This window comes from Brassica rapa, chromosome A05, assembly GCF_000309985.2.
Source record: "Brassica rapa cultivar Chiifu-401-42 chromosome A05, CAAS_Brap_v3.01, whole genome shotgun sequence".
In the NCBI taxonomy this organism is placed as follows: domain Eukaryota; kingdom Viridiplantae; phylum Streptophyta; class Magnoliopsida; order Brassicales; family Brassicaceae; genus Brassica; species Brassica rapa.
Window position 1 is genome coordinate 4,146,838 of NC_024799.2, and position 21,732 is coordinate 4,168,569.

Genomic DNA, 21,732 nt, shown 5'->3' on the forward strand with positions numbered 1-21,732 from the left:
TTGATCAATAAATTTGAGAGATTAACCAGCTACAAAATAAACAACCAATGAATACTAGCTATTTCTTGTTAGAAATAAATTTTAGCAAATGATTGCTAAACTAAGTAATCATTCGAAAGACATGCATACTCGCAATACTCTCGTTCTATTACTTTGTTCCAAATCTTTTCGTTTTCTTCTTTTCCTTTAAAAGAATAATGCAATCGCTTATTTAGTTTGTTTTTCGCTTAAGGCTTCATAACATTTCTGTAAAGCTCACAATTTCCAATTCTTATCGTTTTTCTAAACCAAGCTAATTTATGAATGTTACTTTGGATGATATAGTCGAGAGATCAATGATTTGGATCGTAATATTGTATGAAGAGGGGAAGTTGGTACCACTATTCTCCTAGAAAGTGCTCTCATATGGCCAGCTTTGGCAGGCAAGTGACCCATGATTCTTAACTATAATTATGCTCTTTTTAATCTGCGTGGAATATCGCTCTCATCATAGTTAATTACGATATTAATTATTAATACAAAATATTGATAGAAGTTTCCATCTGAAAATAATTAGCGGTGTTTTCGTAATATTATTGGTTAATATTTTTCGTTGTTGACAACAGTGAATTAAGAGTCTAAGTTCACCTTTTTCTTAGAAGTTTCTAGTATAGGAAATATTTCAGACAACACATACTATATGCTATATTATACAGCCTATGTACAGTTCTATTGATTTGGCAAAATAATTTTAGGAGTTTTAATGAGACATAATTTAACATTTGCTTAATACTAGTAATTAGCTAAGCAATGACGTGAATAATCTATTTTTCATTTGCTAATTCACGAGAATAACATGCAATGCTGCACTTCACGCCATAGCAGAATGTGAAACTGTCTTATTATTAACATAATTACGCATTATACTGATATTAATCATAGAGTATTATATTTAGTAAATGACATGACATTGATCTTATTAATTTAACTCTTTTGATGACTCAACATTCCACTTAGACCAATAATTAATGCTTTTACGATCTCTAAATGCTGATATTAGTCGAATTTGGACCATCGGGTTCGTTGGTATTAATTTCAGTCTTTTTTAGTGTCCAGTGTCCTAAAATGTTGGAAAGCACCACCACCGGCCCAAATTACAGAAGAATACAACCAAAACATATTAATTTGTTTTCTAGGAACCAATTAGTTAATTTTCCCCCCAAAAAATAATAATAATATATCACGTTAATGTGTATCATTATCATGCATCATTTACCTTTAACTAGTTTAAAATTGCAATTTTAGTGATCAAACGCAAAACTGAACCATTAATAGCGCCAATAGAGTTGAGCAATAACCAGCATATGATAGATGAGTGGAGAATATACTCATCTCATCCCAAATAGTGCATTATGCATAGGATGCTGAGAAAGCAAGTGTGTTATCTCATATGCATGGACGATGAATCCATGTTTGGCTATATATGTACAGTTGTATATATATATATATATATATAATCATTTCATCATGAAACTAATCTGCGATATATAAAATGATCTTGGAATTGTATATCCCTTAGTAATTTGTTAGGTTAAACACACAGAATGGAGTGCCCAAATTTAGCGAGTACCCAATGCCCCGATTAATGGATTGATACGCATTTACGTACATATATGCTGAACTGAACCGATGGGTCACATGCAAAATATAGACTTTCAAATACAGTCTCCCAATTTTCAGAACCAAAACTCGATACATCGAACTAAATTCTACATTATTATAAAAGTTAAAAGTATTGTTCATTTTTAAAGGCGCGCATGCATATACTACATGTTTGTCTTTTATATGTTTGTACTTGTTCGCATGAATATATTTTGTAAACTGCAGATGTGGACCATGTGAATCATGTGATGGTCGTGGTCGATGACAAGTGGTGGCTAGCACATGTTAACAAAGCTCTTTTTAATTGGTCGCTAGAATTAGCAATTAATTGTGTGCGCTCGCTAAATTAGAAAACCTTTACAGATTCAGAGCAACTATATTAGTGAGTTTTTTTTTCTCAAAAAATATAACAGTGAGTCAGTGCTCTTTTATTCGTATTACAGTACTACTTATTGTAATGCTTTCTATTACATACCACCGTCATATTTAGGGGTGAGTTAACATTTGCTTATAATAATGTCAGTTGAAATTTAGAAAAGAAGAAGTCAAAACCAAACCAAGTCCAATCTTTAGGAATGAAGAAATGTCTATCCTTTGTATGGAGTGGGAAACGTTTACGTGGACTATGCTTGATTTTGTTTATGTTTATCGTGCCAATTCAAACCCTGAACACCATTGAAACAAATATGGAATTAATTAAATATTTCAGAATTTGGATATTACCTTATGAACTTGTAGCAAAACAACTAATAATCTCACGTACTTGACAAAAAAAACAACTAATAATCTCTGAAGCTAGTATATATACGCAGGATTTGTCTAGGAGCGAAACTGAATAATTTTTAAAAGTCATTATGCTAATACTACAACGATTATCTTCCTTATTTTTCTTAACTTGAAGATTAACCACAAATTTATTTTGTTCTCTTTTGATGTCTCTCCATAGAGAGAGCTCTATAATGAATTTATAGAGAAAATTAAAAACCTTAGAGGTACACCGTTAAAACTCTGGGTACATTTTATCAAAAAAGAAAAGAAACTATGGGTACATATATAATGATTGAGCTATAACTAATAATAGGATAAAACTTGCGTAAGGTGAGTTTATTTGTATATATTATCGATAATTTTTTTTATATTTGATCATTTTATTTATACATATTCAATTTTTTTTTTGTTATTATATAATATCTTTCTGATAGACCGGATTAATTTTTATTAAAAAATTTAGAATTAAACTATAATTAATATATTATGGGTTGATCGGATTGGACATTAAATAAATTATGACACAAAAACTTTATTTTTTTCAGCGAACACATTCTTGAAAAAAGTAAACAATATTGTTTCCACAGTTGAATTATTTTGACATTTATCTTCCATATAATTTTGAAAGGTTTCAGATCAACCATCGAATTGATACATGTCATTTTAATGCTTTTAGTCGTTTGCTTAAGGAAAACTTATATTTTTGTAATTTAAAATCGTTTTAAAATTTTTAAAATATAACCTATAAGAAAAAATCTAATATAAAAAAATAACATATAAAATTTTCTCATTTTGTAATTTAAAGTCGTTTTAAAATTTTTACAATATAACATATAAGGTTTCCTCATTTTTGTAATTTAAAATAACTTTAAAAAATTCAAAGTATAACGTATAAGAAAAAATCTAATTTTTTTTATTATATGGTTAATGTGATTGTTTAATTTTTTAATAATATAAAATTAAACAAAAATGAAAAAAAAATACAAAAATTGTTATCAAATCTTTATTATTCATAGTCATTAATTGACATATATATGTTAATCATATTAGGTAATTCCGTAGCTTTTATTTAAAGAAAAAATACATGCTTCTTATATTATGGGTTAATATAATGTTTCCTAGTAATTGAATTTGAATAAATATTTTTTTTTCAATTGATTCTTAAGATGTCGCGTAAATTAATTTGGCATCCTAATTAAGTGACACCTAAGGAATATCCCTTTTTAATTAATACAAATTTAAAGTTACAAAATTTTAAATGATCCTCAATTAATATACAGGAGATCAAGGCTGTATAAGAAAATAAAAATATAAGGCTCTATTGTTAATCGAATTCATCTGGTCACATTAGGTTCCGGTGAAAGCTAATATTAATATCCCTTATATATTAATTGAGGAACATTTGAAAAGATGTAACCTCAATTTTGTATTAATTGAAAGAGGCCCCAATGCATAGGTGGCACTCAATTAGGTAGTCAATTACATTCAATTGAAAAATAAGTAGGTCCACATTCGATTTTTATATGTTGTTAGATATATAAGTTGGTCAAACTATATGATATAATGATATGATATGATATTTTCTTTCCTTAAATAAAACCTACGGAATTACCATAAATGACTAATATATATATGACAATTAATGAGTTTAATAATAAAGATTTGATAAAAATGTGTATCTCCTCCATCATTTTTTGTTTAATTTTATATTATTAAAATAAATTAAACAATCAAATTAGCTATAAAAATAAAATTTAGATTTTTTCGTATATGTTATATTTTGAATTTTTAAAAACGACAATAAATGACTAAAACTATTAAAATTATTATGTTAAAAATTAATGATCAATGGTTTAACATTTTTATTATAAGAAGATACACATGATTTTAAAACCATATGAGTAAAAAATATCATTTAATAATAAATAAATAAAAATATATATATATATATATATATATATATATATATATTAAACACTATATACCATAAGATTACATAAATATTTTAATATTTAAACTTTCAGTGAATTTTCAAGAACATTTATAAATTATAAACTTATTAAAGATTTCAGATTGAAAATTTTGTTATCGATGATTTAAATATTTTGTTATAAAACGATATGAACGATCATAGAACCGTATGATTATAAATTCTTATTTAATAAATAACTATACAAAATATACTATTCCTAGAAAAATAGGTTGGTCCATCTTAACTTATATTACACTTTTTATTAAACTAACTATCAAATTGATAAATAACGTATCAAAAAATGTTTTGCACTTTCCTTAAATAAAAGCTACGAAATTACCTAATATGATTAACGTATATGTGAAAATTAATTATAATGAATAATAAATATTTGATAACAATTTTTGTATCTTAGTTCTTTTTTTTAATTTTATATTATTAAAATATCTTTAAAAATCACATTAAATATATAATAAAAACATTTATAATTTTTCTTATATGTTATATTTTGATTTTTTCAAAACGTCTATAAATTATTAGAAATTTGAAGATCCCCACTCTGAAAATTTTGTGATCAATAGATTATTTTTTTGTCATAATAAGTTACAAATGATCATAAAATTGTATTAATATGAACTTTTATTTAATATTATAAGAAGATACACATTATTTTAAAACCATATGAGTAAAAAATATCTTTTAATAATAAAACATATATATTTATATATATATATATATTATACTATATACCATAAGATTACATAAATATTTTAATATTAAAACTTTCAATGAATTTTCAAAAAAAATTTATAAATTATAAACTTATTAAAGATTTCACATTGAAAATTTTATTATCGATGATTTAAATATTCAGTTATAAAATGATATGAATGATCATAGAACTGTATGATTATAAATTCTCATTTAATAAATGACTATATAAAATATACTATTCTTAGAAAAATAAGTTGGTCCATCTTGACTTACATTATATTTTTTATTAAACTAACTATCGAATTGATAAATAATCTACCAATTTTTTTTTTGCACTTTTCTTAATTAGAAGCTACGAAATTACCTAATATGATTAACGTATATATGAAAATTAATTATTATGAATAATAAATATTTGATAACAATTTTGGTATCTTAGTTCTTTTTTTTTAATTTTATATTATTGAAAGATATTAAAAAATCACATTAAATATATAATAAAAACATTTATATTTTTTCTTATATGTTATATTTGAATTTTTCAAAACGTTTATATATTATTAGAAATTTGAATATTCCCACTCTGAAAATTTTGTGATCAATAGATTATTTTTTTGTTATAATAAGTTACAAATGATCATAAAATATAACGCATATGAATTTTTATTTAATAAATATTCAAACTAAATAATATATATATATATATAAACACTAATGATTTAAAGCAATAAGATTGGCTGATCAATTTAGTCGTCCAGTTGAAATCTTTCAAAAGTATGTGAAAGACTAAAGTCAAAGTAAATATGGATTTAGAATAGTAGTTATATTTTACTAACCAAATACCGAAAAAACCGAACCGAACCGAAACCAACCCGATATTCGGATTGAACACCCGTAATCCAAATGAAGCCAAACTATTGTTTCATTCTCCAAAATATAATAAAAATAATAACTTAATCCCGCGCAAGGCGCGGATCTTATCCTAGTTTGTAATATAACTGAAATTTTTATCATTTTTTTTGTTTTTACATAAAATGGATTCGTTTTGTCCTGTTAGAGAGCGGAATACATGATGGTGTGGAAATAAAAGTTAAGTATGATTCGATGTATATAGGTTGGTTGGTTTTTTTTTTAATCAAAGAATGATTGAATACTCTTCCAAAAAACAAAAGTTTCTCCTAAGTATGTTTGGTTATGAAATAAATCTACAAGTATAATATAATACGAAGAATGATTGAATACTCTTCCAAAAAAGAAAAGTTTCTCCTAAAATAAGAAATTGTGAATGACAAAATCAGTATTTGTTCATCACAATTTGGGTGGATGGACCATGTTTCTTATTCCTACTTGGGTTGGTTGAGCCTACCTTTTGGCCCAGTAATGATTATTTTGTACTCGTTGCAGAAAGTGAAACAATTCAGCTAAATATTTCTTATACATGACAACCAACAATGAACATAACGTTTGAAAGAATTAATAAAAAGAATGGAGGCTTACGATACAAAAGAATTACGATAACCTAACGATCGAAAAAACAAAAAAAGAACTAAACAACGAACTTCATATCTATGTTCGGGAAAAACGTCTTCCCAAAAATAGTTTCAAGATCATTCTCTAAGGGAGTTAGATTCAAATCCAAAGACAAAACCCTCTTGCTACTACTGCATCGTTTCAGAACCGGTACGGTAGAATTCACGGGAGAGATGGTCTGCAATGGCTCCACTGTCACGCTTGACCTATGCCGTCTCATGTGACCACCTAAAGCCTGTCCGGTCCCAAAACTCTGACTGCATATCGAACACTCGTGTATATGAGTTCCATTATAATTGTTGGTAACATGTTTCACCTCTTTCTGGTCGACGGATAGCTTTGGCTTCTTATGGCTTGCCCGGTGGCCACCTAGGGCTTGAAACGAAGAGAATCTCTTGTTACACGTTTTGCATTCGAACCGGTTACTTGTATCGCGCTCGGTATATTGGTTCACATCGACTTGTTTGACCATGGAGGTCTGTGATAATATCATCAGACATCTAGCAATGTCATCAGACATCTTGATGGATTCTTCGAACTCAGATCTTTCTCTCTTCATACTTTTTTGGGTTGGTAAGCTTTTCAGAATAAGAAAGCAAAAGTATATTTTTGTTTTTTTAGAGAAAAGGAAAATGGAATGGGAAAGTTTGTAATGAAAGTTGAGAACATAGGAGTCACGTATATATACAAACGCTATACCTAAAAGTCGACTTTTTGTAGTTTGAACTTTGAACAAAAGAAGTATACACTAAACCAATATTCTAACAACAATCAGCACTGATTGTTTGACTTTGGGGCAAATTGACATTTTCAGTTTCACCCTTTGACCGCCGGACGCAATGCATACCACGAGGGTTGAACATCAAGGGTAGTATTGTCTTTAGTGATGTATCATCACATACGTGGTTCTTAGAAACTGCTACTAAAAATGTGAACCTTATTTAAAAAAAAAAGAGTTAGAGTCAACAAATATACACAACACAGAATAAATCCAGCAACTTGGTTTCTCATGGACTTGCTTGCCACGGTCATTAATTTAATATGAACATCTTACCATATTAATACATACTTTAACACACACTCATTATCTTCTGTTTTCTTTAATCTAAGGTTTCCAAGAAGAAACATAGAGTAATCATTGGAAAATCCAGCCGTCATGTATATTAATACAATGGTTGAAGTTAAAAATACATCCAATGGAATTGCTTATATTGTTTTAAACTTGGATGACGTTTAATTACGTAAACAAGTTAATCTAAAATCAGATCAAAATTTGAATACAATCATCATAACTATATTTGAAGAGAAAATTCATTTGTTCAAACACATGCAGTGGAGTATGGAGACCAGTTTAGATCCTTGGATACATTGTATTAACTATTAAGTCATTGTCTATCTAGATGGTAAGAGTTCAATAATTTTCTCTCTATACTTAATTTTATCATTGAGAACGTCATCAGTGATGTAATGGTGTGATGACATCAATAGTACGTGAGAGATATGAGCAAGTCAAAGCAAAAGTGGTGGATTGGATATATATACACATGTGCTTATTTTGACTTTATTATGTTTTCTGGAAAAGCAAACAAAGTCTTCGATTCTTGGGTGTTTTCGTTCTGTCTCTCTCTTTACTTTTCCTTTTCATATTTGGTTGATCGGTCTTATGCAAGAATATAGATAACCAACTAATTCATAGCAACATAAGGTTGCGTACGGCATATAACCTTCACACTCTTAATCTTCTAGGCTAATCTAGTTAATCAACTTAACTGCCAAAGCGTGAAGCTATTTTTTTTTGGGTCTAACCAATCACATGTTTACTTCCAAGAATGCTGTTCTGTTGTTAGATTATTGTCCCTAACTCCCTGTTTAGTTGATCTTTTCTCCATGCTGTATTGAAAAGCTTTACTATTTTTTTTTTTTTTTTGAAACACGAAAAGCTTTACTATTATACAGACATATTATTGAAGAAATGTCCAATAATCGAGCTGTTATAATTCTCCATTAGTTAAAGATTTAACATGAAATGAAAAGTGGTTTCGTTTTACGAAATACATAATACACAAAATAACCTTTGTGGTAAGTTTATAACAAATCATATAGAGTAATCTGTTTTAACAAAAGGAAAACACAATTAGCAGAAACAATAAGAGAAGTGCATCAAATGTTTCGTGATACACAATGCAGAAGACAACAGAGATCAAGATGGGCATATTAAGACTCAAGATCACAACAACACAGTAGCTACCTCTTCCATTAAAGAAGAGCTGAACCGTAGAACACCAAATCCGCAGGACCAGTCATGTAAATATGGTTGTCTTCCTCTTTCCACTCTATCTCCAACGGTCCACCAGGTAGATCCACCGTGCATTTCTGTTCCACCATAAATACAAACATGTATGAGATATTGCTACTGAACCAAAATTGTAATTAATAACTATGGGATTCATCATCATACTTTAAAATGAAAAAGTTATTCAAACTTACCCTGTCTGTTCGACCTTCAAGGACCGCTGCAACAACTAAAGCACAAGCTCCTGTTCCACAAGCCAAAGTTGCTCCTGCAGTTTGAATACATTTTAGTACTATATGATAAGGATATATAACTAAAAAATAGATTTTGGACTTAGCTAACCTGCCCCACGCTCCCAGACACGCATTTTTAAATGTGAACGTGACAAGACCTCCACGAACTCTGCAGATAAAGTTCAAAGAGATATGAGAACAGACAATGGCAATGTAACCGCCAGTGACACTTCTATGTAAATCTCCACCAACCTGTGTTGGTTCTAGCAGGGAACATCTCATGATGCTCGAACTTAGGACCAATCTCTGACAACTTCAGCTCATCAACTCTCAGATCCTGGACCGATGCAAAACAGCAAATCACAAACTCAATTTGCTTACATACAGAATCTCCTTCTTTCTAAGTATGTACCTGTCCGTCCTTAGTGCCAAATGTGATACAGTGAGGGTTCCCCATGCTTACACACGTCACATTCCAGCTCACTCCATCAACAACCAGCTCCGCCGCAACAACAGACTCACCTTTGTTACCTTGCAACTTCGTAGGCACATCCTCTGCTCTAAGGATCGGTTCCCCCATATCAACCTTAACCTGTATCAACACCAATCCAGTTAAAACAGAGAAAAAAAAAACAAAACTTTCTCAGGAATATAACTTTTTACCTGCCCATCATCTTGAATCTCTGGAATGATCAGGCCAGCACCAGTATGTATTGTAAAACTGCAATGAACAAAAGCATGAGCAAGTGTGACACTTTTTAATCATTATTTCTGATTACAATACCTATGCTTTCCCTGTAGATTCTCAATCTCAGCAATGAATCTTGCAAAGCATCTAACTCCATTTCCACACATCTAACAAAAAAACAGAGTCTTTATAGTTTCTAATAAAAAAACAGAGGCTTTTATAACAAAAACAGAGTCTTTAATAACAAAAACAGAGTCTTTTCTAACAAAAACAGAGTCTTTTCTAACAAAAACAGAGTATTTTCTAACAAAAACAGAGTCTTTAACACCAAAAACAGAGTATTTTCTAACAAAAACAGAGGATTAATCAAAACACTTCGTACCTCAGGTTCACTACCATCTGAGTTGAATATCCTCATAGTGTAATCAGCACCATTAACGCCAGGCATCGCAAAAATGACTCCGTCAGCACCAACGCCGAAGTTTCGATCACAGAGCTTCACAGCTTGCTCCTGAGTGATCTTAGGCTCTGACGAGTCCCTATTGTCTACCAGAATGAAATCGTTTCCAAGGCCGTGGTACTTGACGAAGTGGAGGATTCCGGTTTCCTTTTTGTCGAGGAAGGTTTCCGGCGAGAGTTTCTCGGCGGCGAAGGCGCTCATGGAGGTCGCTGAGACGCGAAGGTTAGTGCTTTTGAAGGAAAGGTTTCTACCGGAGAGGTTGAAACGAAGAGAAGGTAACGATCTAGAGAAGGTATGTGAGAATTGGCGTGATTGCGGCGAAGCAAGAGTGACAGTGTTCGTGGCGGCTATCTCCATCGATGCTTCGGCTTCTTTTGTTTCTTGTCTGAACTCTCTGTAAAGGTCTGTGTTTTGGCCCTTTCGGATCACGGGTCAACCGGGTCGAGGCAAAATAAAAAACGTTTAAAACGCAACGCCACAAATAAAAAAAAAACTCAAAATAAAATCAGAAAACCAAGATCCAAACCGAAAAACTTAAACCCATACCCAATTTGAATTGCAAAAATACATGAATGAAATTTGGTAAAATGTATATAAATCTGAAACATTATTAATAAAATCCAAACAGGTATTGTAAAAACAAAAAAAAAAAGAATAATTCATCAAAGTTCAATAATCCAAATTAGTAAATGAAATAAATATTTAAAATGTAAAATACTTATTTCAAATATTTAATTACATGTTTTTAATATAGTATTTAATTTTAAACTTACTAATTATTTCAAAGACTAAATTTCATTTTAGAATTAGAGATATTATTAACTTCTAATTTTAAATTCAAAATATATTTTAAATGATAGTATTAAATCTAAATAATTCCCGATCATCGGCCGACCGGGTCTAACCGGTGAAACGTTTTAACTATGTCTGGAAAATAAAAAAACTTTAAAAGTTTCTATTTTATTTTTCTAATTTCCGCACAACCCTAATAAAAACCCTTGAACGCCGTCTCCTCCTCTTCTTCTTCTTCCTCGCTCGCGCCTCCGTCACGGTTCCTTCACTCTCTCTCTCTCAAACTCGCACATCCTTTCAATTACCCAGGTAATAAGCTTTTCGATGTTCCTCTTGTTAAACCCTTTTCGTAGATTCATTTCTAATCCACAAAGTCCTCAACTTTTTCCTAAGTTTCGATAAACCCTAATCGTATAAAAAGCTTTAACCTTTACAACTCTATAGATCCTATCTGAACTGAATCAGTCAATCTTCCTCTTAAACAGGTCTGATGGGAACTCCAGAATCTTCCCGAGAGCCCTGCCCCGACCGTATCCTCGACGACATCGGTGGGGCCTTCGGCATGGGAGCTGTCGGAGGAGGAGCCTTTCATTTCATCAAAGGAACTTACAACTCCCCCAAAGGAAGTCGCTTTATGGGAGGGAGACAAGCGGTGACGATGAACGCTCCTCGCTTGGGAGGTAGCTTCGCTGTTTGGGGAGGGTTATTCTCGACGTTTGATTGCTCCATGGTGTACCTTAGGCAGAAGGAGGATCCTTGGAACTCGATATTTGCAGGCGCTGCGACTGGTGGGTTTCTGGCTATGAGGCAGGGGCCTAGCTCGGCGGTGAGGTCTGCGCTTTTCGGTGGGGTTTTGCTTGCGTTGATTGAAGGAGCCGGGATTGCGTTGAATAAGATGTTGGCTCAGCCTCAGCATATGCAGATGGAGGAGGGGATGATGCCTGGAATGCCGGGGATGCAGATGGGGCAGGTGCCTGGGATGCAGATGCCGAGTCAGGTTCAGGCGCAGGCGATACCGGAGGATACTTCTTCGTCGTCGTCGTCATGGTTGGGAGGGCTATTTGGTAAGAAGAATGATGAGGCGCAGGGGCAGACGAGTAGTGGAAGTGAAACGAAGGTGTTGGAGAGTTTTGATGCGCCTCCGGTGCCATCATTTGAGTACAAGTGAAGCTTGTGTGGATCGGAAAGTTGCCTACTGGTGTTTAGCAGTCTGTTCTGTTTTGTGGTAGTCGATCTATCCTCATTTGTTTTCAGCAGAATTATATACTTGTTCTTGGAAGAATGAGTCTCTCTTCTTTGGCTTAAAGTTTTATGTTTTTTTTTAAAGTTATTTGTGCTTACTACTGTGAAACCATTCACGCAACTATTTATTGTTGGGTTTTTTGAATAATGTAGTAGTATTAGATATTCATAAGAGGGAATGTTTGAGTAATGAAAATGAATTCATTTGGAGCACTCTCTGTCTCTTCTTAGAGTCACTCTTTCAGGGTTTTCTTTACCCAACAACTCAAAACACTGTCACTCATGTAGTTGATACTGTTAAGCTCTAGGAAACCTCATCAAACACTGTAAGAACAAGATTTTACTTGGACGCTGCTAGACAAAGGCACAAAAGCACAGTGATTTGCCAAAGCTTTTTTTTTTCTTTCTTTCAATCCTCTTTGGTTTTTGTAGGTGAAAACGAGGTGAAATCATGATATTAGTTTATAGTACTTTGCATGAAATAAATAGGGAACATGATGTATTCTTTGTTGTGAGCAGGAGTCAGAAACAATTTTAGTGGAGATAAATGTTTACTCCCTCCGTTTTTTTAATATAAGTCGTTTTACAGCTATGCATATAGATTAAGAAAATGATTAACTTTGTATTTTCTAAACAAAAACATCATTAATTATTTACATAACCACAATTCAACCAATAGAAAAATAGAAGATATATTATCATTGGTCAGATATTATTAATTATTAATAAATTTTACATAGAAAACCGAAAACGACATATAATTTGGAATAAAAATGTTTCTCTAAAACGACTTACATTAAAAAACGGAGGGAGTATTTTTTAGTAGAGTCGATACATTTTTAAAATAAAAACAAACTGTAATAAAAAAATTTTAGGTAAAACCAATTAAAAATATAATTTAGGTAAAAAAAAAAGAACATTTGGGCCTTTTCATTTCAATGAAATGAAATACAACTAGTTGACAAAAAAACCTCCACTCCTTCACAATTGCCTCCTCCTCTGGTTTTGAGTGTTATTAACAGGTTGAAATTTAATGGCAATAGTGATTCGGATATCTTTTGATTGCTTTGGGACTGTAATAGTAACTGGTTGTCTGCATCTCCATTACGTATCTGCCAGGAAATCTAGTAGTAATAATGTCGTTTATATAGGGAGTGCAGGGGTTCCAAATCCAATGGTACTATAATTTCAAAATCAAACCGGCCGGTTCAGTAAGCTATGGGGGAAGGCATATAAAGAAAGAAAGAAAAAAATTAATATTAGTATTATTTATTTATTAGTTTGAAATTTCAAAATGGAAAAGAGTAAATCAACCAACCCACTCTTCTCTCTCTCTCTCTCACGCAGGAGTCGTCGTCTCGTCTGCTTTCTCTCTTTCTCTCTCTCTCTCTTCCTTAATGGTTTCTGGGAAACGTATCTGCTTCCGATCTAGTTGACCCTCTTTCGTAATATCTTATCCTGAGTGAAAGATGAAGGCTTTTCGTCTCTTGGCAAATCTAATTCAGGACCGATTCGTTTCCACACAGTAGCAGCAAGCCACTTCTTGTCAAAGGTTATAACTTTGAACTCATGTGCATTTTTTTTTAATCTTTTCTGAGTAATGCAGGCTCATCATCTAATCTAATTGCTTTCATTGATCTTTTATTTTTCCAACGACTACTCAAAGTTAAAACTTTTTTTTTATTATAAGCTTTGATTCTGAAGAACAGACACAAACATAACCTCTCTTGTCTTGTTCATTGTGTGTTAAACTCAGAGACAAACCCAGTTGTTAGAAAATTTGTTTCTGTTGAGAAAGCTCATGTCTTTATTAGTTTGGTAGTGTCTTGATTTGGCTTTGCCTTCTTTGGTGTTTGTAGTAAATAACGCAAGAAAATGTCAATGCAAAATGGATCTAAAAGGAGTTCACCTAGCATCATAGCAAGATTGATGGGTCTTGATGGTCTCCCTCCTCCACACAGAGAACCCAAGCCTTTGGTGAATCAACAGCGCATGACTAAAGCTCGTGGGAAGCAAACGTATGGTGATCATGAATCTCTTAGGAAGAGGTCAATGGATGAGCAGAGATTCAAAGACGTCTTTGAAGTTATGGACGCAGATGAAGGGAAGAGCAGTACTAGTTTGTTTCAGAAGAGGAGGAGTGTGAATGCTAACTTAACCGAGGCAGAGATGGCTTTTATACGCCACAAGTTCATGGAGGCTAAACGTCTGTCCACGGATGAGGAACTCCGTTACTCTAAAGAGTTTAATGAGACTCTTGAGGCTCTAGACTCCAACAAGGACCTCTTGTTCAAGTTTCTTCATCATCCAGATTCATTATTCACAAAACATTTCTCTGATCTTCAAAGCATTGTTACAAAACCACAGTGCAGTCACAGATCACCTCAATGGCACGGTGATGGTGTTGACCTATCAAAGAAGCAGTGGAAAAAGAGAAGTGGTTTGAAACCAACTGAGATTGTTGTTCTGAAACCTAATCTTGGTAAGCCACAGACTTGTGCACAGAGCTCTTCTTGTGATGAGGCCAGGGAAGATCTCAAACTGTCTAAAGCATTTGGCAGTTCGTTAGGTAATGAAGATGTCTTTCCTTTGAGAGACTCCAGAGAGATTGCTAGAATAGTATCTAGACAGTTAAAGGCAAGTTGTGGCAATGAGAGTTTCACAAACTTTGATATGTCAAGGTTCAGAGGTTACGCAGGGGATGAAAGCTCATCCGGGAGTGATTCTTCAAGACCAAGAACTGACGACTTTAGCCGCAAGAATCACACTCGGTCTCTGTCTTCCAGGTCACCGGAGTCTGCGAGTAAGGAGGCCATGAGGAGAATGTCAGAGAGGTGGAAGCTGGCACACAACTCTGAGAGAGAGATAGAGATTAGAAGAAGAAACACATTGGCTGACATGCTTGCAACCTCAGATAGAGAAGCGAGGCTAGCAAGTTTTAATGGGAGGAGTAAAAGGTTTGAGAGCAATGTTGGAGAGTCTGAGTTGCCAGATCCGCTTGGGATTAGTAGTAGAGATGGTTGGAAAGGTACTGGTAGAAGTAGAACAACCATGCATAAGGAGAGAGCTTGTAGTCACACCATTGTGCTTCCTAAGAAGCTAAACACTCGAGATGGATTAGTGAAGGGGTGTTCTTTTCACAACAGGCCAAGTTCAAGTGAAAGTCTTAAACTGGATGGTGAGTTATCCAAAGAGAAGCTTCCTGCTCTTAAAACACAGAGAAGCTTATCAGTTCATGCAGATTCAGACACTGAAAGTGGTTCATCGGACTATGAGGATGCCAAGAGTAATCCATCCTTGGAACAAATCGATTTGTCAGCAGTTACCTCGTTAACTCACCATGTAAGTGTATACTGTGAAGTAATGCTAAAACATCATTGGTTTGTGTTCTAGATCCCACTCTATAGGCTGTTGTACTGACAGATGTTCTACTCTTCTGTCCTCCAACCACAGACTCAGGAGAGTGCAGAGGAAGGAGATCAACCAAGTCCACAAGCTTCTTTACACGATGAGTTTTCATCTAACTCTGAGTGCTTTGAGAGTCTTAGCGCTGATCTCCAAGGTAATCCCAATCATATCTTCTTGATTCTTTCACAGTTTTAGTTAAGTGAAATGTGTTTAAGGGGTTTTCTTTATTTTCCAGGGCTCAGAATGAAACTTCAGCTACTAAAACGGGAGTCAGATACTTACAACGAAGGCGAAATGCTCGTTTCAAGTGAAGAAGAAGAAGAGGAATCATCATCCTTAGTAACAGATGAGACGATGATCATCCATGAGTGGAAGTCTCTATACTTGGCTGATATCTTAGCAAACTCCAGGTTTAGTGACTTGAACCCGGCAAGCTTCATGGCGTCATGGCACTCCTCTGAATCACCTCTAGATCCATCCTTGTTTAAGGACCTTGAGAAGAAGTACTCCGGTCTAAAAACCTCAACCCGGTTAGAAAGGAAGTTCGTGTTTGATAGGGTCAACAGTGAGATTCTCGAGTTCTTTGAGCAGTTCACTGATCTTAAACCCACAAAGGTCAGCCCAACATGGGATATAAGCAGGATAGATGAAACTCTCTCTGAGCTCATTACTAGAAAACACAGGAGAGATACAAAGGAGAAGAAGATCCAGTTGCCAAGCTTGGAAGATGGCATTGAAGTGATAGGCAAGGAGATTGAAGAGTTGTTGACACATGAACTCATAGCAGAGGTCTTTGATTGCTCTAGAAAAGTTACATAGCATCTAATATCTATCAGTTATACTAAAACATTTGTGAGAAAAAAATGCAAACGTTTCTAACAAGTTTAATTTATCATAATTCATAAGAGGCGGTTGGATATAGAGTTTGTGATGATAGTTATATGACAAAGTTCAAAAGTGGAATCTATTGGAAGATAGGTGCGGTAAATTCTGAAACTTTACCGACTGATTTCACAACAACAGAGAGAGAAGACAGTTAAAAAAATGGGTAAATTAAGGCTTTGGAGTTTGCAGATTTGGCAATGGGAGTACTGTTGGAGTAGTACAAAACTGAGCATTTTTAACCTTTGAGATGCTATCCAATATTTCCAAGGGAGTGATGTTTCCAGTCACTGTCACTTTCTTTGCAGCAAAATCTATGTTGAATGATGTCACACCTACAAATGAATCATTATTCATTAGTACTTATTAACCAGCTTTAGACCAAAACCGGTTTTAGTGATGAACTAGAGACATGCTCAGGTATACCTGAAAAAACAACCAAATCAAGTAAGCGCAAAATAACATTAATTAATTATTATGATTTGATTATTTTATAACTATTTATATCTATGTATGAGCACTGGAAGATCATCTCATCTAAGCTTTCTTATATGGTTTTTTCTAAACAAAATAAGAACCAAATTTGATTTATAAACCGGAACTATTTGAAAATAAACCGGTCTCTAACCATATAAGGAATAACAAAGTGGCATTAACGTAAATAAATGAATAATCTAATACCTTGCATTCTGGACAGATGTTTCCTAACTTTTGCTTCACAACCTCTGCAATGGAGAGACACTTTGAGAACAACAACCTGCTTCTCCTCCTGATAATGCAACTCTAATCATTACCCTCATATCACCATTTATTACATTCATGCCACTTGTTAGTTGTCATGCCAACAAAAACAACTTACCTGGTCCGAACCACCACAAGACTTCTCTTCCGTCATTGACGACACTGGCTCTATCTCTTCACTAGGAGGAGGTTTAGGACTAGAAGCTTCTGCCTTAACCGGATCCTGACCCGCAGACCCGTTAAGAGCAACCGGGTCGGATCCCAAAAGATACCTTGTAGAACCGGGAGGGGTTTTGGTAAGATCACATGCGGGTCTCGCAACACAGCTGAAACTCTTCCTCGCCAAGCTCATGTCACTTGTTATGAGCTTCAACAACGCCGCCGCTCCACCTCCACCGCCGGTGCTTTTACGGCCAGTGAAGCTCCTCCTTCCCTTGGAGTTTTCTAGTGCTTTGTTACTGATCTCTCCGTCTGCGGGAGAAGCAGGTATTCTGATGTAGTCGTCCGCAGTGGATCTCCGGCCATCTTTAATGATGGGGTTGTGACGGTCGATAGCTCGGCCGCTGCTTTTGTCATCTTTGTCGGCGACGGTGACGGTGGTTGGTTTGTGAATGTGGTCCATGCTTGAACATATGGCTGTTGATGCTTGAGAAGCGCAGAACATAGGTCCCTTCATTTTGTTTTTAAAGAAATAAAAATTACCGAAATGTTGTAAGAACTTGAAGGAAACGTTGAAGCTAGAATGTGTATATGTGCATCATATCATAGGAGGATATCTTTATTCATGTAGAGAGAGGATTGAATTGGAATAGAGACAAAAGAAGTTATAAGGAGTGTAACGTTCATATATATGAGTTATTTGTCCATATATATATATATAATCTATAGTTGTTGAGACATTTCCCTATATATCTTCTTTTGAAATATATACTGCGTTGCATTCACCGATCATTATAACTAAAAAAATAAAAAAGCAATACTACTCAAATGTTTATACTTGGTTACATCAGCAATACTAGAGTTGTTATATTATAATTTCGATGGTTGAGAGCGTTCTTAAGGTGGAGTTCTTAGCGGAATATAAAAAACCGTCTCTTAACTTTTTTAAAAGACGGTTTTTTATATTCCGATAAGAACTCCACCTTAAGAACCTCCCATTAATCATGTTTTGAGCCTTAAAATTATGTGTGTTTTAGTGTTCGGATCCAGCCGCAGCCAATACTTAGTTCACTAATTATGATAACTACGTGACCAAACATGTTAGAGACAAGACACTAATTGTTACATATCTGGATAAAAACAAAAGACTATTTATATTTGGATGGAACCTTTCATATCAAAACTACAAATATGTCTTGGAATACTACGTTATATAATCTAAACAAAAAACACAGTATAATCTAAACTGAACAAAAAGAACTTACCAAGCGTCCTTTATTTCAAAGTTAAACTAGAGCTTGACCCGCGCACCCGCGCGGATGTTAGTTTTTTTCATAAATGAATATATATTTGTATAAGTGATAATATATATTTTAAAATTTACCCGTTTATTTTTTTTTTTAATATGACATTTCTAAACACAATAATTTTTTTTAATATGACATTTCAAAATTTTATGATTATGTATAAGAAAATTGTTGTATACTCCCTATGTTTTTTAATATAAGTCATTTTAGAATTGTGTACATAGATTAAGAAATCATTAATTTTTTTATATTTTCTAAACAAAAACATCATTAAATTATTTATCTAAACACAAATCAACCAAAAATAAAATAGAAAGTATATTATCATTGGTCATATAACATTAAGTGTTAATAAATTTTATATAGAAAACCGAAAACGTCATATAATTTGGAACATAAAAATTCTTCTAAACGACTTATATAAAAAACAGAGAGAGTACTATTTATTATGTATATGTGGAATTAGTAAAATAATTACATATAATGTATGTAATTGCGAAATGTATATATGGAATTAATTATTTTAAAACACACATATTAAATAGGAAAAGACAAAGAATACTAAAATCTAGGTTTATTAATTATTGTTGCCATTATTTTTAGCTAGAATTTGATTTGGAAATACATTAATTGAAGAGAAAAGACAAAAATCCTAAAAGGTAGGTTAATTAATAACTCCAGTGGCATGTCATTGTAAATATAGTGGAAAACTAAGGGATAATCTAATTTTGTACTCCTCTTTTAATAGATTAGATGGAATGTCCTATATTCTGGTTTTTATTATCTTTCACAATTGTCAATTTTATGAATTTCCAGCACAAATTCAATTAACAATTAGCGGAATGGTTCTTGTTTTGTCTTATTTTAGATTCTATTTCACTTTAAACTTACACGTTTGGATTCCTGATAACAATTGGGATATTAATGCATTTTTCAAAATTCAAAATGAACAAGGGTAATAGTAGTTTTGTTAAGTACTATAATATATTAACAAGCTATAGTATTCTGTTCTAAAACTCGGCCGCCTAGCCGATTTAGCGGCCGAGTAAACTCTCAACGGTGACCAAGCGTGGCGGATTGAAGCTATGCGGTCAAAAAATCGGATCTGAAAAAAAAAATTGAGTTTTTGCTCATTTTAACCTAGAAATCGAATAATCTCTCTAATATCTATGAAGTTCTAGCAAAAACATGAAGAAAACCTATGAAAATTGCTTCTGAAACCATAAAAGTACCTAGCTTTTCGCGTCTGCAACTGCAGAAAATCAGAAACGGAAGGAAGAAGAAAAAAAGTAAATGACATTTCTGCCCTTCATTAAAGAAAAAGTGTAAAAAAATGTTAAAAAGCCCAACTCCCAAACATCGAACCTTGGTTAATACGTTTAGTTATAGACAATAAACCACTACACCATGTCTACATTATGGGTAATAACAGAAATCTTTTATATATAATAAAAATAAATCGCCGAGTACTCGTCCGCTTTATCTCTGATTTATGATTCGGCGCTAGGCCCTGCCCAACCGCACGCGTTACGCCTAGCGAGTTTCCGAACAAGTACTCAATGGCTTGTTTCATTTCATGGCATGATGATATGATCGTAGCCCGAAGCACAACTTGGGATAATAAATTACTTTCAGTAACTTATTAATAAGCTACTTTTCACGTGCGAGTTAAGAGAGTGTACGTTTGTTTTCTTCGTTGACCCTCAAACTATTTGCATTCCAAAAACTTTTTTTTTTTGAACGACTCATTCCAACAACTTATGTTAGTATATTTCGCTACTGAATTTTATGAGAAAAAACTAGTATCTAGACAAATTTTATAGATTAACACAATAAACACATATTCTCTGAAGGCAACAGTTAAGCACAATTATTATTTGTTAATTTATTGCATGCTCACTGTCACTGGATGCATAATGCCGGGCGTGGACCGTGGGACATCCTCTTCACGAGACATTTTCCATATCCTACTTCAATCTTATTTATTTCATTTTTGTTTGTTTGTCTGTTTTGTTTATTTATATGATAAATGAAACACTGAATCTGTGTCAGAAAGAGACGAGACATATGGCCAACGGTCGAGAAAAACATATAAGAAAATAAAATCTTGAGAAAAGAGTAGTAATGGAGCTCTTTCCTTGTAGATGGACACCGTGATGCTTGAATGTTAGAGCCGGACAGAGCTTTTGCATCATTACAACAATTCATCTAACCTTCGTTCAGCTTTTTCACAGATCAACTAAAATTGTATTGATCTTTTATTGAGATTTGTAACAATTAGGATCACAAGGAATATGATCTACGTTTGGATCACTTGGATGTAGGGTATATCCGGTTTTAACCTTTGATTTTTCACTGAATTATAAACTCTTATCATCTTGCTCTTAATCCTTAGCTAAAATCAAGTTTAACATGATACTCTATAGGATAAATATGTTAATCGGAAGAACTTTAGATCGATCTTTCAACATCTATCATCTTATGTAATTTAGATTAGGTTGGATCAAAATTGAAGTGTATTTAGTTACCTAAAACCGTAAAACCTACGAAACATGGTTTATTATAGAGACAATGTGTGGAATATCCCCAATTAAGGTCCAAATTTGCTAAATGCTCATAATTATGGATAACCCAAAAATGAGTAATTTTTTGACACTGTGCGGACGAAAATGTCTTTATGCTTTGTCGAAAACAAGTAACTCTAGATCTAGCAGCTAAATATTTACATAGCAGGTAACAATCTACATACCAACTAACATATCCGCTAATAATTTCAGTATCATCTAACAATCTATGTATCAAACAAATGTATCGACTAACAAATCATATATCAGTTAATGAAACTATTAACAATTAATTAGTTATCTATTAAATAGCTCCAAATATATTTGTAACAGCTAAC

At 33.2% G+C, this 21,732-nt stretch overlaps 5 protein-coding genes and 1 long non-coding RNA gene across 6 annotated transcripts; 2 read left to right on the forward strand and 4 right to left on the reverse strand.

Moving 5' to 3' along the window:
• Window positions 1-6,500: 6,500 nt before the first annotated feature.
• Window positions 6,501-8,418, reverse strand: LOC103867198 (zinc finger protein ZAT11). The gene has a single exon (XM_009145251.3). It carries the CDS (start codon window positions 7,182-7,184, stop codon window positions 6,642-6,644), a length of 543 nt encoding a protein of 180 aa, XP_009143499.1. The 5' UTR covers window positions 7,185-8,418; the 3' UTR covers window positions 6,501-6,641.
• Window positions 8,419-8,649: 231 nt separating this feature from the next.
• On the reverse strand, window positions 8,650-10,962 carry LOC103867199 (diaminopimelate epimerase, chloroplastic). The gene is made up of 8 exons (XM_009145252.3): window positions 10,222-10,962; window positions 9,936-10,006; window positions 9,815-9,872; window positions 9,564-9,743; window positions 9,404-9,488; window positions 9,261-9,320; window positions 9,113-9,186; window positions 8,650-8,998 (listed from the first exon to the last, which is right to left on the reverse strand). The coding sequence occupies exons 1-8, from the start codon at window positions 10,654-10,656 to the stop codon at window positions 8,882-8,884; spliced, it is 1,080 nt and encodes a 359-aa protein (XP_009143500.1). The 5' UTR covers window positions 10,657-10,962; the 3' UTR covers window positions 8,650-8,881.
• A 235-nt stretch (window positions 10,963-11,197) lies between these two features.
• LOC103867200 (mitochondrial import inner membrane translocase subunit TIM17-2) lies at window positions 11,198-12,502 on the forward strand. Its single transcript, XM_009145253.3, has 2 exons — window positions 11,198-11,400; window positions 11,577-12,502. The coding sequence occupies exon 2, from the start codon at window positions 11,582-11,584 to the stop codon at window positions 12,257-12,259; it is 678 nt and encodes a 225-aa protein (XP_009143501.1). The 5' UTR covers window positions 11,198-11,400; window positions 11,577-11,581; the 3' UTR covers window positions 12,260-12,502.
• Window positions 12,310-14,234, reverse strand: LOC117134026. Its single transcript, XR_004458132.1, has 2 exons — window positions 14,051-14,234; window positions 12,310-13,953 (listed from the first exon to the last, which is right to left on the reverse strand). It is a non-coding gene; the product is annotated as an uncharacterized LOC117134026 (long non-coding RNA).
• LOC103867201 lies at window positions 13,144-16,646 on the forward strand. The gene is made up of 4 exons (XM_009145254.3): window positions 13,144-13,885; window positions 14,193-15,675; window positions 15,787-15,895; window positions 15,977-16,646. The coding sequence occupies exons 2-4, from the start codon at window positions 14,209-14,211 to the stop codon at window positions 16,558-16,560; spliced, it is 2,160 nt and encodes a 719-aa protein (XP_009143502.1). The 5' UTR covers window positions 13,144-13,885; window positions 14,193-14,208; the 3' UTR covers window positions 16,561-16,646.
• Window positions 16,612-18,250, reverse strand: LOC103867202 (protein SODIUM POTASSIUM ROOT DEFECTIVE 2). Its single transcript, XM_009145255.3, has 3 exons — window positions 17,483-18,250; window positions 17,305-17,392; window positions 16,612-16,958 (listed from the first exon to the last, which is right to left on the reverse strand). Exons 1-3 carry the CDS (start codon window positions 18,038-18,040, stop codon window positions 16,795-16,797), a joined length of 810 nt encoding a protein of 269 aa, XP_009143503.1. The 5' UTR covers window positions 18,041-18,250; the 3' UTR covers window positions 16,612-16,794.
• Between the last annotated feature and the right edge of the window lie 3,482 nt (window positions 18,251-21,732).

Coding starts and splice junctions, on each gene's coding strand:
- LOC103867198 (XM_009145251.3), bottom strand. CDS start 7,184: ATGAAGAGAGAAAGATCTGAGTTCGAAGAATCCATCAAGATGTCTGAT.
- LOC103867201 (XM_009145254.3), top strand. CDS start 14,209: ATGTCAATGCAAAATGGATCTAAAAGGAGTTCACCTAGCATCATAGCA. Junction 15,676..15,786: donor TTACCTCGTTAACTCACCAT/GTAAGTGTATAC, acceptor CTCCAACCACAG/ACTCAGGAGAGTGCAGAGGA. Junction 15,896..15,976: donor TCTTAGCGCTGATCTCCAAG/GTAATCCCAATC, acceptor TTTATTTTCCAG/GGCTCAGAATGAAACTTCAG.
- LOC103867199 (XM_009145252.3), bottom strand. CDS start 10,656: ATGGAGATAGCCGCCACGAACACTGTCACTCTTGCTTCGCCGCAATCA. Junction 9,873..9,935: donor AATCTACAGGGAAAGCATAG/GTATTGTAATCA, acceptor TGTTCATTGCAG/TTTTACAATACATACTGGTG. Junction 9,744..9,814: donor AGATTCAAGATGATGGGCAG/GTAAAAAGTTAT, acceptor GTGTTGATACAG/GTTAAGGTTGATATGGGGGA.
- LOC103867202 (XM_009145255.3), bottom strand. CDS start 18,040: ATGAAGGGACCTATGTTCTGCGCTTCTCAAGCATCAACAGCCATATGT. Junction 17,393..17,482: donor CTTGTGGTGGTTCGGACCAG/GTAAGTTGTTTT, acceptor TTGCATTATCAG/GAGGAGAAGCAGGTTGTTGT. Junction 16,959..17,304: donor ACATCTGTCCAGAATGCAAG/GTATTAGATTAT, acceptor ATTCATTTGTAG/GTGTGACATCATTCAACATA.
- LOC103867200 (XM_009145253.3), top strand. CDS start 11,582: ATGGGAACTCCAGAATCTTCCCGAGAGCCCTGCCCCGACCGTATCCTC.